Source organism: Triticum aestivum, chromosome 6D, assembly GCF_018294505.1.
Source record: "Triticum aestivum cultivar Chinese Spring chromosome 6D, IWGSC CS RefSeq v2.1, whole genome shotgun sequence".
Taxonomy (NCBI): domain Eukaryota; kingdom Viridiplantae; phylum Streptophyta; class Magnoliopsida; order Poales; family Poaceae; genus Triticum; species Triticum aestivum.
This window is the reverse complement of record NC_057811.1, coordinates 473,348,100-473,363,450: the sequence shown is the minus strand read 5'-3', so window position 1 is coordinate 473,363,450 and position 15,351 is coordinate 473,348,100. Positions and strand designations below refer to the sequence as shown.

Genomic DNA, 15,351 nt, shown 5'->3' with positions numbered 1-15,351 from the left:
CCCATCCACACCAGATCTGGGCACTGCCATAGCGGACCAAGGCCTCCCGCCACTCCACCCCTTGCCGCCCATACGACCAAAAAGTGGAGTCGGCACCGCCACCACGGAGCCTGCCGGAAAGCTAACAGTGAAGCCCGCCATCCGAGACCACCACCCCGGCATCCATGGCCCCGGACACCACCCGCCATCCACATCACAGCCCCCAACCACGGTAGTAGGAGCCAAAGGGATCTCCTTTCACTCCTAGCCCGACATCAGCCATCCTATTTGGGTCAGCGCCTCCACAGTAGGAGGTGCCCACACTTGCCTCCCCTGCCGATCCCGGTGGACCGTGGGGATGCAACCCAGTGACTGCCGCCACCCGACGCCGCCGCCGCCACCACGAGCGCCTGACGCCGCGCCGCCGAGCCCCGCCAAAGCCCAGCGCCTCTGGCGGCTGGCCGTCCCGCACCAGCCAGTACGCTCGCGCGAAGTGGAAGAAACGGCCCCGCCGCTGCCCACGCCGGCCGGGCTTCGCCCGGCGGCGCTTCCAGGCGGCGGCGGGGAAGGAGGGGACCGGAGGAAGGGGTGGAGAGGCGGCGACCTAGGGTTCCTCGTCCGCTCGCGGGAGCGGGGCTGGGAAAAGGGGAAAGGGGGACCTCCATTAGAATCTTTTTAGATCACTAGAATTCACAAGGTGGAATTTTTCGTCAGCTTGGTAAATTACCAACAAAAAATTGCAAACAATGTAGCAAAAGGAGTAACAAGATTTGACATTCATGATGGTCTGTAAAATTCGCTGCTCAAGTCTAATTAATTTGAAGCTTTTTGGAGCACCGATTTTGTTTTATTTGTGCGTAAAGCACCACAAAGCTATTTCTTCACGAAATCTCAGACGCAGCTATAGGACACCCAAACATGTTGTTGCTAAACATTATTCGTTTCTTTTGCTATTGTTTTCGAACTTACCGTTCATCCATCCAGATGCAGGTGAGCTCGGTGACACAAAGGATACGTGTCGTCCAACCACGCAGGGAGGCAGGCGGCACGTGCCAGACCCGGGAGGGAAACGTCGACCGCTCGAGCACCACCGTTTTGGTTTTGGTTTTGGTTCAAATGGTCACCAATCTCTCACGTCACTGAATGATCTCCAGCTCCACGCCCGTCCAGGCGGTGCCGCTGTAGCCGTGCGCCCGGGGACACCCATGCATGATCCTATCTTGCTCGCGCGTCCAACTGCCGCCGTCGTCCGCTGAATGCTACCGCATGATCGTCCAGGCGGTGCCACAAAGCCCAGCTTCAAGCCCGCGTGCTGCTGCCGCTGCGCTGCGCCCAGGAGAAACTGCCAAAGCGGGAGCTCACCACTAACAGTCTAACAGCAGTAACAACCAACAAAAACCAAGCAGCCAACCATGTCATACGGCCAACAATTCAAGATCCGCGAGGTGCCCCCGATCGTGCAGGAGCTGGTGGCCGGCGGCGTGCAGGAGCCACCGCGCCAGTACGTGGTTCCTGAGCAAGACCGTCCCACCGCGGCGGTCTCGGAGATGCCCGAGCCCATCCCAGTCGTCGACCTCAGCCGGCTGTCCGCCAACAGCGCCGACGAGCTCGCCAAGCTGCAGTCCGCACTGCAGAGCTGGGACCTCTTCCTGGTAAATTTATTCTCAAATTTTCTTTCGGTCTTCTTGTCGTCATGTGATGTGATGAAGTGGTCATTTCGATCTATCTCCAGGTCGTTGGACATGGAATGGATCCTAGTTTTCTTGCCGAGGTGATGAAGGCCATGAGGGAGTTCTTCAAGCTCCCGCTAGAAGAGAAACAGAAGTACTCGAACATTGTCGACGGCAAGAAGATGAGCTCGGATGGATACGGCAACGACATGGTCGTGATGGAAAATCAGGTCCTTGACTGGAACGACCGTCTCAGCCTCCAATTGGAACCCGAGTCGGAGAGAGCCTATGCACGGTGGCCAACACAACCACCTTCTTTCAGGTATCGTACCCTCTAGGTTTTTGCCATGATCTGTTTGTTGGTTGGAAAGCCCGACCTGTTGGCATTGAGATTCAACGAAAAACAGCGTAAGTAGTTGCATTTTTGGGTTTCCACTGGAATCAACATATACTGCTATATATCTTCATTAATTGAAATACATTTTTTTGAAAAGGAGGATGACCCCCGACATCTGCATTGCATCCGGGAGATGCATGCAACCACTTTATTAATTATTCACAAAGACCTTACAAAGTAATACATCAGTATGTTTGAATCCGTCATCTTGGCAACATCTGTCGCTACTCCTATCCATTAATGAAGGGATGCAGAAAGTGTGAGCAGAACACACAAACCTCTCACCTATGCCTGAAATCTAAAGCCGGAGACCCCAACCAAGCCACATACCAGGTATATCTGAGGCACAAACCGGTCCGACGCACTCTCATAGGTCGTCACCGCCGTCTTTCATCGATCCATCTTCAGAGCAGATATTGACGCATCGACCTTGCCAGGCCTGCTGTCCACGCCACCACGGCGCCAGACAACGCCTCCTCCCTATGCGCGTCCATCATCACACATCCGTCGCCGAGGCCCTGCCGCGCCGCGCCGCCGAGACTCCACGTTGTCGATGCTTCACACGGAACGCCACTCCACCGTATATGCTGTGCACTAGTCCCTCGAGCCTATGCATACCTCCAAGAATGACGCCCCCAAGAGGGATACGACACAAGAGCACCGCCGTCATCCAATCGATCGATCTAGGGTTCCCCTTGGAGGTGGCGGATAGGGGTCTAGAGCTTCTCCATGACGATGCCTTCAAGAAGGGGACGATGCAGAAAACGCCGCCATCGCAGGCCTTGGCGATGAGCCAAGAGTAGGATTTTCACTTGGACCCGCTCGAGGAACCTCCATCCAGCCTCGTGTGCACGGGGTCGCCTCTGATCACCGCCGCCGCGCATGGAGCAGGCCACATCAGCTAGATCAGATTTGACCGGAGGCCAGACCACATGTACAACAGATCGATCCGGCAGGCCCTCCATGTCGTTGCCATCGATCCGAGATCGGACCGGCCGCAAAGCCGCCTGCCGCCGCTGCGAGGCAGGGCCGGCCACCGCGCTGCAGGACCCGACCAGTCGTGCCTCCACAAGCCACGGGAGAGAAGGTGAGACTCCCGCCATCGCCATCTGCCCCTGGGCTTAGCCCGGCGGCGTCACGCACCGGCGGCGAGAGGAGAGGAGGGAGTAGATCAGGGCTCGGCGGCGGCTAGGGTAGCGACCCGCCCGAGTCGCCAGATGCAGGAGCGATGGGGGGGAACGACACATAGATCTACTTCAGAAATACATATCCTTCCAAAACACGTGCAGCTAAATCTTTTAATCTTTATTTAACCCACTCATGTATACAGAATATCAAGATTCTAGTATAATGTCAAAATAAATCTTAGACTTGTCTTCGAAACCTATACAACCAATTATGCATGTAAATGGTAATAATCTGCTTATCACTTCACCCAAGCATAGAAGGTCAGATGGAATGAAAGAAGGAAAAAGTAGCTCAACAACTCGCCCAATTACAGCTCATCGTAATATCTGATCTTTCTAAGGCATTTTGGGCCTCTAAGGCATCTTCAACGGCAATCCGCAAATTTCTTTGCACCCGTCCACGAACAGAGAGGAACCAGTCCGCGAACATGAATGCAGGAGGACGCCATCCAATCCTAGCCGCATACATTTAGCCTTCCTAATTTTTTTCCAAGTCCGCACGATCAAATAGCCCCATGCGAAGGGTACAGACGTTTAAATAGCCGCATGCAGCACCAGCTCAAATTAAAAAAAAAATTCAAATATTGCATCCCAACATTGTTGTCCCCTTTGACCGTCAATTGATTCTCAATAAGATCTTTCTTTAGCTGCTCATGAGTTGGTCAATGCCGAATTTGTTGATGCCTCTTCAAATGTGGCTGGATTCTGGTCCGGAAGTTGGATAGGATCACACATGTTCTCAAATTCCAGAGCTACGGCAGCATCGTTACCCTCATGCTCGACAATCATGTTGTGCATGATCACACACCATATACCACAAGGTTTTCAGATCCCATTGTTTAGAAGGTCCACAACAACTGCAAAACGACCTGCAGAACTCCAAATGTCCTCTCAACATCCTTTCTAGCTGCTTCTTGTCTTTGGGCAAAGTAAGCCTTTTTCTGGCCAATTGTGTTTGGTGCTGAAAAGGTAGCTTATGAAGGATAGATACCGTCAACCAGATAGTAGTCCATATTGTACTCATGTCCACTGACAGTATATTGGCAAGGAGGAGTTTTTCCTCCAGTCAGCCTCGCAAACAACAGTGATCGCTGCAGCACATTGATGTCACTGTGAGACTCAGGTATGCCAAAGAAAGCGTGCCAAATCCGAAGATCCTGTGATGCAACTGCTTCAAGAATGATTATGGCCTTCTTAACATGACCCTGATATTGCCCGTGTAAAGCCTTTGGGCAGTTCTTCCATTTTCAATGCATGCAGTCAAGAGATCCAAGCAAACATGGCCACCCTCTTGCCTTTGAGATTGCAAAGAGCCTCTCGGTGTCATAATGGCTCTCTTAGGTACCGAATGTGCTCTTAGACATCCGTAGGTACTCGTCCCACGAATCATCGGTCGTCCAATATACAAGCATCCGGAGTGCAGCTCGTTCCCACGACGTCCTTCTTCAGGATGAAGTAGTCATCATAGGACTGGACATCATGGTACAAACGGTCGAAAACAGTCTTACACATCTGAAAATGCCGGCAAAAATGGTCAGCGAATAGTGCATCGGGGGCAAAGTAGTCGGCCATCAGTGTCAAATGGCCGCGTGCCCTGTTGCGGTTGAGCACTCAATGACCCTTGATTGAGCCCTTGAAATTGAGAACATGCTCCTCCGCACGTGCTGCATCTTCAAGGATCGCATGCGTCGTCGTCGTCTCATCAGAGTACATCTCCTCATTCGATGAGCCGTCGTACGACTCAACATACTGCTCGTATATGTAATCGAATTCCATTGCTAGAAAGAAGAAGCCACAACTGTTTTTAGCTCCGGCAATTCATCGAACAGTTGCCGGGCTTGCTGAGAATAGCAGTAGCAGATGGTACCTGGTGGGGCGGTTGGAGGACAGGGGTTGAACGGAGACGGAGGGGAAGCGGGGTGGAGCCCTGCTGGAGCGCTAGAGGTGCCGGAGACGTAGAGTTCCTGCAGGGTGGTGGCCGGGATGGTGGAGCGGCAGCGAAGGCAAGAGAGAAGAAGGAAGGAGAGAAAATGGGGAGGATGGAGTCACGGGGTTCGGGGAGGGTTTTGGGTGGGCCGGGGGTGTCGGATCCGTACGTTTCTTGTGCCCGGACTTCTGCAAAGCTCTCCCACTACTGTCTCCGGTTTGCGGGAGAAATTGCGTCCGGACCATCCCACGGACCGATACAGACCCGCGTTCGATGACTTCCGCGGTCCAGACAGCGTGTACCGGACGGATGCGGGCCGTTTGCGGATCATTCTTGGAGATGCCCTAAGAACTTTCTTGCCGGGACCCCATTGGCTGCATTTCAAGAAGTAATATGGCTCAGAAATTATCTTCCGTGTCTCGATGTGATTAAGCATGCATATGCGACATTGGTCAAATCTGTCCTTGATTTATTACCAACATTTGAGTTTTTGTTACAAGTTGTACAATAAAATGCCGCCAGGTCATAACATATGAATATAGATTGATGAGTACATTTTCAAATTGCAATCCATGATAAAAAAAACCCTAAACTGATGAGTAACCGATGCAATACATTTCTCTTTATCATCCATAGTATATTGTGCTGTGCAGAGACATTCTATGTGAGTACACGGTCCGATGCAGAGCGGTGGCAAACATTATCCTGCAAAACCTAGCCAAGCTTCTCAATTTACAGGAGGAATACTTGACAACCATGCTCGGCGAGAAGTCCTTAACCCATGCTATAATCAACTACTACCCTCGGTGCCCCATGCCGGACCATGTCTTGGGCCTTAAGCCCCACACCGATGCTTCGATGATCACGGTCAACTTCATTGATGCCGACGTCAGCGGGCTCCAGCTCCAGAAGAATTGCATCTGGTACAATGTGCCCATCGTCCCAAACGCATTGGTTGTGAACATAGGGGATGTAATGGAGGTAAGTTTATTGTGTGCGTAGGCAGCTGCATACATAGCTGTATGATCATGTCTTGTACATTGTCAATCTGAGATATATATGCATCTCTCTGTTTCATCCTGGTGCATCCATGCAGATAGTGAGCAACGGATTCTTCAAAAGCTTGGTGCATAGGGTCGTGACCAATGCGGAGAAAGAGCGCTTGTCGTTGGTGATGTTCTACGCGTTGGACCCAGAGGCGGAGATTGAGCCGGTGCAAGAGCTGGTGGATGACCAGAGACCTAGACGATACAGGAAGATGAAGAGCAAGGACTACCTAGCGAAATTCTTTGACACTTATGCAACAGGGAAACTAGCCATCGACTCCATGAGGATCTGAATTAGGAATCCAATATGAATAAGTTCGGTGAGTGTATGCTCGTGTATGAGAGCGACTTTCATTATACTGTGTTAAAAGAAGTTCAATGAGTACTATGGTCATGTTTCTTCCAACGATCAGTTTGTAATGAGTTAAGGGCTTGGCCCATGAATAATTTCTGAAATTTCCAATGTAAATCTCAAAGGATGACCATGTGTAAATGGCGACCGGAGGCGCAATTTTTAGTCCCACCCCGAAAGTGGAGACGCGATTACTCAAATTTGCCATCACGGATCGTCTTTCATCCAAATCAGGCAGTGCAGTGTACTAGCATCTTCAATGTCCTCTGCCTAGATCGGTCTTCACTAACGTTGTCGCCAGTAACATTGTTTCTGCAACACCCGCGGCTACAAACGAACAATATGTGCATCTTGATCTAATCATCATGTCTTTATTTATGGTTGGTGCTGCATGTGCGATACTGCTGTTCTGTTCATCTAAATATGCTAGAGTTATGCATGCTAATTACTGTTCTAGTGATGATTTATTTATCGGAATTAATAATGGAATGGCCTAATTCTCCAATAACTAGTCAGTGCCAGCCAACATAGTCAGCAAAGAAGCGATGAGCAGTTTTTGCCGGTTAGTGATGACACGCTTTATAGTAGTGGGTTTCTATTTTTTAGGAAAGATGCACATGGAATTATTATGGTTAATCCACATTTTTCATGCATAATGGTCTTTTTTCTCTCTCAAAAAGGAGGCACAATGGTACTTATCAATCTTTGAAGTGATACATACCACCAATAAACTATCCTTCCATCCTTTGCATCCGCATGTTGCACACAACCAATAAGTTTTATTCCATCCTTTGCATCCGCATGTTGCACACAGCGGATACATTTTATTTTATTGTTTCATGCAGCCAGACAAGCTGCCGAACATTTTACATGAAGGAGTACACACACAGAAATTGGGGAAAAGGGTACGTAAAAATATAAACTCGTTACAAACTGGTCAACAGAAGATACTTCATGCATAGTTCTTCATTAGCGGACTTGCACACATCGGAATCATATTGAGATCTTCACGCCGTCGATGGCTAGTGTCCCTGTGGCATAAGTGTCATGGTATTTTTCCATGTAGTCGTGGAGCTTGATCTTCATGTATCGCGCAGGTCTCTTGTCATCCACCAGCTCTGACACCGGCTCAAGCTCTGTCTCTAGCTCCAATGTATAGACCAGCACCAACGACAAGCGCTCTTTCTCTGCATTGGTCACAACCCTATGCACCAGGCTCTTGAAAAACCCATTGCTCAAAATCTGCATCATCAGGATGGAATAGAGAGATGTATTATATCTCAGCTTGACAATCCACAAGACAAGGTCAAACAATTATACATGTAGCTGCCTACAGGCTACACACACAGTACGTACCTCCATTATATCTCCTATGTTCATAACCAATGCATTTGGAACGACGGGCACGTTGTACCAGACGCCGTTTTTCTGAAGTTGGAGCCCCTCAGCATCGGCGAAGTTGACTGTGATTATGGAGCCGTCGGTGTGGGCCTTCAGGCCCAAGACGTGGTCCGGCCTTGGACACTGAGGGTAGTAGTTGAATATAGCTTGGGTGATGGAGTTCTCGCCGATCATGTTTACCAGGTGTTCCTCTTGTAAATTGAGTATCTTGGCCATGTTTTGAAAGACAAGGTTAGCCGCGGCTTTGCACTTGATGGTGTACTCAGACAGAATGTCTCTGCACAATTATGGATGATAATTAAGACAATTGCATAGGTTTACTCATCATCTGACGGAGTACTGATGTACTCCCTCTGAATCGAAATATAAGACGTTTTTTAGGCTAGTTTACCCGACAAAAACGTCTTATATTTTGGTACAGAGGTAGTATAAGTTTGAGAAAATAGATATCGCCTTAGGCATTATTGCAGTGTCTCCAGCAACATGTGCATGTACCATGCATATGGTAAAAACCTAGAGCTAGACGCAAGTACCTGAAAGAAGGGGGACTGTGTTGGCCACAGTCTGTAGGTTCTTAGGGATTCGGGTTCCACTAGAAGATTGAGCCGATCGTTCCAGTCAAGGACCTGATTCTCTTTCACGACCATGTCGTTACCGTATCCATACATGCCTAGCTTCACGCCGTCGACAATGTTCGAGTACTTTTGTTTCTCTTCTAGTGGGAGGTTGAAGAACTCTCTTGTGGCCTTCATCGCCTCGGCAAGAAAGCTAGGCTCCATTCCATGTCCAACAGCCTGGAGAAACATCGGCCGGAGATGAGACGATGACCACTAGCTTCATCACATACCTAAGTCTGCATGTGAGCTCGTGATGGAACGAACACCCGATGGTCTCCTGGCTTAACGACATGCGTTTAGGCGGCCAATGGATCAGTCGGTTGATCGTAAGCCTTTTCCATTTTTGCCAGTCTCCTGGCTTTAAAAGGAGCACCCGATGGCTAACAGGGACGTGGACGAAGCAGGAGTGTAGATGAGCAGAGTAGAGCAGGATGTGGGGACGAGGCAGCAAAACGTACGCAATCCGTCTTAAACTCAAACCAAAGCCACGCAGTCCGTCTCGGACACACTCTCATGAAGGAAGCAAGATCGTCTTATAGGAGTATTATTGAACTCGAGTCCACTTCGTCCTACTCTCATGAAGCGCTGTGCCCTTAAAGTTAGCCCCCGGCGTGTCCCTCCAACAATCAAGCGCCGCCGCCTGTCCCGCCAGCATGAACTGGCTCAGGAACTCGCGCTTAATTTTCTCCAGGCTCCAGATCGTCCGACGCTACTGCAACCCTGCCCAGACACTACCAGGTCCTCGATCGCGTTCCAATGTCATGGGCTCAATCCGACGGCTCTTTTTCCGCCACGCCGCCTCCCATATGGCCCATGCGCGGTCACTGCCGGCAGTCGTCTCACGGAGCCGACCGCGGTGGTACCCGAACCCGTGGAAGGTGGCCGCTGCGGTGGTTGTCCTGCCCTACGCTGCCAAGTTCAGTATTTTTGCCGCGATAAGCCAAAAAGAGACCGTGCCCTACACCAACCGGGCCCATCGTGTCCTCCTGACCTCGTCGGAGGAGCGCGAGTTTGGCGATGAAGACTTCAACGATTGGAAGAAGAAGCGCGGCAAAGACATCCTTGGCCCGTCTGACCTGAGGACTGTCCTCGTCCGCCGCATCGCCTCAGACATCATCCACGGAGTCCGCCGCCTCTTCCCCAACAACGGCATCCATGACGATGATGTTAAGCAGGGGAAGGTGGTGATGCGGCCACAGACGGGGCATCTCAATGACCTTAACTGGGAGGTGATGGTTGTCGAAGATGACAAAGTAAGGGCTTTCAGCTCAAAGGGCGGGAAGATTGTAATCCACACTGGATACCTCAAGCATTTGAAGACCGATGCCGAGATTGCCACCGTTATTGGCCATGAGGTAGGTCTCCCTTACTGGAGTATCAGACGGAAGTTTGGTTGTTTTCAAGTGGGACAGTCATTGACGCAATTTTTTTGCAGGCCGCACATGTTGTTGCAAGGCATAGCATGGAGTTGTTGAGGTCAATTCCGTTCTACAAACTAATGCCCTTCTCACGAAGGTACAGTGATTTAATAATTAATTACATTGTTCTTGAAATTAGTAATTGCATTCTCTCTTAAAAAAACTACATTTTGTATGGAAACTGAAACATGCTGGTTTGCCAAATACTAGGTGCTCTATGTATGCAAGGATATTTTATTGTCGAGGCAGCTGTATATCTTATCTATATATACATTGTAGGGCCGAATTGGAGGCAGATCACATCGGATTGATGATAATGGCCGCTGCTGGTTTCGATCCACGCGTAGCCCCTGAGTTCCGCAAGAAGATTGGAGAGATCATTGGAGACACCAAATTAATGGACTACATCGGTACTCATCCTTCGTCTGAGACAAGATCACGGATGTTATCACGAAAGGAGGTCATGGAGGAGGCATTGGAGCTGTACAAACAAGAACGTATGCGCAGGGAGAAGTGCCAATCTCTGTCTTCCCTATGGTGGAACGTCCTCGGATACCGATCTTGCTAGATGATCCCTTGCGTCAATGGCGCAATGACCAAATACAACAGAAAAGTTAGCCAGACTACTATAAAATGTTTTTTAATGAACCGTTGGAAATTATGATATTAATCTCTTTTTCTTTTACGAAAAGTAGGATAACGTCCGGCCTCTATACCAAGCGATGCACACAACCATCTTTATTGTGACGTTAATCTATCTATCTATCATTGTATATTTAAAACAAGAGGCAAACAAGGCATTACATTCATCTACATAGATTAAATTATATTGGCCGTAAATTTTAGATATTGATGTCTGAGATTTTTTTAACACAGTACATACGTAGATGCTCATACATATGCATATACACTCACCCCTATAAATACACGCATGCACACCTTACCCCTATGAACAACTACAAGTGACTGAGTTGTGGCTCCGAAAGGAGCTTCAACAAAGTATTACATACATTTTTTTTGTGTTTTTACATAAAACCCCCTACACTTTTAGGTAATGAACCCGCAGTTCACTTTTAAGTGATAAATTGAATCTTTTTTGCGTTTTACAGAAAACACCATGTCTTCTATACTAATTAACCCGTAGTCTACGTTTTTTTTAAATACCCATATCTTTTAAACCATAACCCCAATTTCAACATGTTATACATGAAATTTGATTTGAAAAATTTCTAGGATTCGAATATAATGTTACTCTTACCTCTTAACCATTTTTAAAATGTTATTCAGCGTGAAACCTTAAAAAATAGCGCACAAACAAATTGGAGACAAAAAATGTAGCAAAAAAGTTTCATCCGATCACCGCTGAAAAGTTATTTTTTTATTTGAGGTGGTACTAAATTTTTGTGTGTCCGTCTGTTAGAAAAGAATAATGGTTTCACCAGAATTTTGTATATGGGCCATGCGTGCTCCTGGCCCAGGCGAAGCCAACCCACTTAATTTACTGCCCAGGTAGTGGGGAAAACCCTATTTGTCGCTCGCCGCCGCATATTAGTCCCGGCTTTGCACATGTCACCCAAGACTGGGCCGGCCCATTTTCTTATTATTTCTGTATTTTGTATTTTCCTTTTTTTCCTATTTATTTTTTCCTTTTACAATATTTTTCTTTTTCACTTTTTTCGTACATTCAAAATTTACAGAATTTCAATTTTGGTCAATTTAGAATGAGTTCACAACAGTACCAAAAGTGGTGATTTATTTTCCTATACTAACGGAGCTTACAAGTTTTCTGTTGAGTTTTGTGTTGTGAAGTTTTCAAGTTTTGGGTAAAGATTCGATGGACTATGGAATAAGGAGTGGCAAGAGCCTAAGCTTGGGGATGCCCAAGGCACCCCAAGGCAATATTCAAGGACAACCAAGAGCCTAAGCTTGGGGATGCCCCGGATGGCATCCCCTCTTTCGTCTTCGTTCATCGGTAACTTTACTTGGGGCTATATTTTTATTCACCACATGATATGTGTTTTGTTTGGAGCGTCATTTTCTTTTGTTAGTATTTGCTTGCTGTTATTTAGAATAATGTTTTGCATCTCTATTTCCAATAAAAATGTCAAGGATAGCCCTTACCATGCTTATTTTGCAAGTATACATGTTGCTGTTTCAAAACAGAAAGTTTACCGCTGTTGCAAAAATTCCCTAGAAAATTCAGAATATGATAAAGTGTTGAAACTTTTTGCATATTGAGCTCTGATAAATTTTCTACAGTGTGGTAGAATTTCATAATTTTTGGAGTTAGGGAAGTATGATGAATCTTGCATTCTTTACAGATTGTACTGTTTTGGCAGATTGCAGTTATGTTTGCATTGTTTGCATATGTTTGCTTGTTTAATGATTCTATTTGAGGATAGGAGTGTTAAATATGCAGAGGCATTTAGTATGCAATGTTGAATAATAATTTTAGTGATTTGTTACAGTAGAAAATGATAAGGTTTTTGCATTGGTTTATACTAACTTATCTCACGAGTTCTTGTTGAGTTTGGTGTGGATGAAGCTTTCGAGATTTAGGAAACCGTGATATGAGAGGAATTAAGGAGACACAAAAGTTCTAGCTTGGGGAAGCCCAAGGCACCCCAAGATAATATTTCAAGAAGTCTTAAGCATCTAAGCTTGGGGATGCCCCGGTAGGCATCCCACCTTTCTTCTTCAACAATTATCGGTTAGTATCGGTTGAGCCTAAGTTTTTGCTTCTTCACATGATGAGTGCTATCCTTGAAATGTCATTTTATTTTGTTTTGCTTACTGTTTGAATAATATCCCAAGATCTGAAATTCTTAAGGAGAGAGAGTCTTCCTGTAGCTACATAATTATTTAACTACTCATTGATCTTCACTTATATCTTTTTGGAGTAGTTTGTCATTTACGCATGTGCTTCACTTATATCCTATGAGTAAATGGTTGAATGATTTGAATGTCATAAATCTGAAATTATATATGTTTCCTATGCCTTTCCCATGAGGAGTAATACCTTCACATATAAGAAGTAGAGGTGGTAAATTTTTTGAAGGTTAGCAAACATTGTATTGGTCACTTGAACAATTCATGAAAGAATATTGAAGGAAGAGAGATTTCACATATAAATATACTATCTTGGACATCTTCTATGATTGTGAGCCCCATTAATTATTTTCAAACTTGAGCAAATAGTTGAAGTTGGACAAGGAAGACAACATAATGAGTTATGCTTGGGTATATTTGTATAGAAGTTATATTGTTATGGATCCTTCAACATGTGGTGCTTGCTATTTAGAATCTTTTGCTAGCCTAAATTTCTATACTAAGCGGGAATACTGCTTGTGCATCCAAAATCCTTGAACCAAGTTTCTTCCATGAGTGTCCACCATATCTACCTATATGCGGTATTTACCTGCCTTCCAAGTAAATTTGCATGTGCCAAACTCTAAACCTTCAAATAATAATCCGTTTTTTATGCCCGAATCGCTCATGTAGCGACTAGGGGTTGTCAGTATCTTCCATGCTAGGTGGGTTATTCTCACGATGAGTGGACTCCGCTCATCATTCACGAGAAAATGGCTGGTAACTGGGATGCCCAGTCCTATGATCAAAAGATCAAAAACAAAATCGCAAATAATTTAAACAAAACTCCCCCAGGATTGTTGATAAGTTGGACGGCCCCCGTTGTTTCGGACAAGCCGTGGAGTGTGATTGTTGGTGGAAGGGGAGTAAAATCTTTACCTTTCTGTTTGGGAACCGCCTATAATGTATGTAGTATGGAAGATATTGGGAACTCTTGGTTGTTATGTTGACAATGAAAGGATACCTCTCAAAATTATTTTCATCTCTGTTTTAAAAGCTTCGAGCTCTGGCACCTCTGCAAATCCCTGCTTCCCTCTGCGAAGGGACTATCTTTTACTTTTATGCAAGAGTCAGTAGTATTCCTTCCCATTCCAACCTACTCTTTAGTTGGCAAGCATCATGTGATGGAAGACCTAAGCATATATGGCCATTCAAATATATTTGATCATGAATTATTATTGTTGACAATTATCTATATGATAAATAAGTTGGGAGGCGAAACATTAAGCCCCTATCTTTCTCTGTGTTCGATGGATGCTATTTGTTCTAAAAATATGCTTTGAGTGGTAGCAATCATGGAAGACTATATGATAGTTGAGTATGTGGGATTTGCTAAATCAAAGCTCCTACATAGACCCTTCCTGAAAATAAGATGAATTGCAATTGTTTCATGACTGAGAACATATTTTTCAAGAAGTTTATGGTCTATGCTTTAACATGTGAATAGCTTGTTACTTGATCATGAGAAGTTTTATGAGATGAGCTACTGTTATGACATATAATGATGCTAGAAAAGGTGATTGAAATTATCATTGATCAAACTTGTGCACCTGCTAGCATTCACACTTCATAAATTATTTCTTTTATCATTTACCTACTCGAGGACGAGCAGGAATTAAGCTTGGGGATGCTGATACGTCTCCAATGTATCTATAATTTATGAAGTATTAATGCTATTATATTATCTGTTTTGGATGTTTATGGGCTTTACTAAACACTTTTATATTATTTTTGGGACTAACCTATTAACCGGAGGCCCAACCCAAGTTGCTGTTTTCTTGCCTATTTCAGTGTTTTGAAGAAAAGGAATATCAAACGGAGTCCAAAAGGAATGAAACCTTCGGGAGAGTTATTTTTGGAACGGAAGCAATCCATGAGACTTGGAGTAGACGTCAGGGAAGCTTCGAGGAAGCCAGGAGGCATGGAGGCGCGCCCTATCCCCTGGGCGCGCCCCCACCCCCGTGGGCCCCTCGTGACTCCCCTGACCGACTTCTTTCGCCTATATATGTCCATATACCCTAAAAACATCGAGGGGCAGAATATATCGGGAGTTCCGCCGTCGCAAACCTCCAGAGCCACGAAAAACCAATCGGGACCCTGTTCCGGCACCCTGGCGGAGGGGGGATCCATCACCGGTGGCCATCTTCAGCATCCCGGCGCTCTCCCTGACGAGGAGGGAGTAGTTCACCCTCGGGGCTGAGGGTATGTACCAGTAGCTATGTGTTTGATCTCTCTCTCTCTATCTCGTTTTCTTGATTTGGCACGATCTTGATGTATCGCGAGCTTTGCTATTATAGTTGGATCTTATGATGTTTCTCCCCCTCTACTCTCTTGTAATGGATTGATTTTTCCCTTTGAAGTTTATCGGATTGAGTCTATAAGGATTTGAGAACACTTGATGTATGTCTTGCATGGGATGCCCGTGGTGACAATGGGGTATTGTATTGATTCACTTGATGTATGTTTTGGTGATCAACTTGCGGGTTCCG

The 15,351-nt window shown here is 46.3% G+C and overlaps 2 protein-coding genes and 1 pseudogene across 2 annotated transcripts; 2 read left to right on the top strand and 1 right to left on the bottom strand.

The window, feature by feature from the left end:
- Positions 1-1,143: 1,143 nt before the first annotated feature.
- LOC123142105 (protein SRG1) lies at positions 1,144-6,752 on the top strand. The gene is made up of 4 exons (XM_044561124.1): positions 1,144-1,631; positions 1,712-1,971; positions 5,814-6,141; positions 6,257-6,752. Exons 1-4 carry the CDS (start codon positions 1,392-1,394, stop codon positions 6,497-6,499), a joined length of 1,071 nt encoding a protein of 356 aa, XP_044417059.1. The 5' UTR covers positions 1,144-1,391; the 3' UTR covers positions 6,500-6,752.
- A 799-nt stretch (positions 6,753-7,551) lies between these two features.
- Positions 7,552-15,351, bottom strand: part of LOC123142741 (protein SRG1-like) — a 42,797-nt pseudogene continuing 34,997 nt past the window's right edge.
- On the top strand, positions 9,155-10,755 carry LOC123146036 (mitochondrial metalloendopeptidase OMA1). The gene is made up of 3 exons (XM_044565606.1): positions 9,155-9,931; positions 10,012-10,091; positions 10,274-10,755. Exons 1-3 carry the CDS (start codon positions 9,230-9,232, stop codon positions 10,560-10,562), a joined length of 1,071 nt encoding a protein of 356 aa, XP_044421541.1. The 5' UTR covers positions 9,155-9,229; the 3' UTR covers positions 10,563-10,755.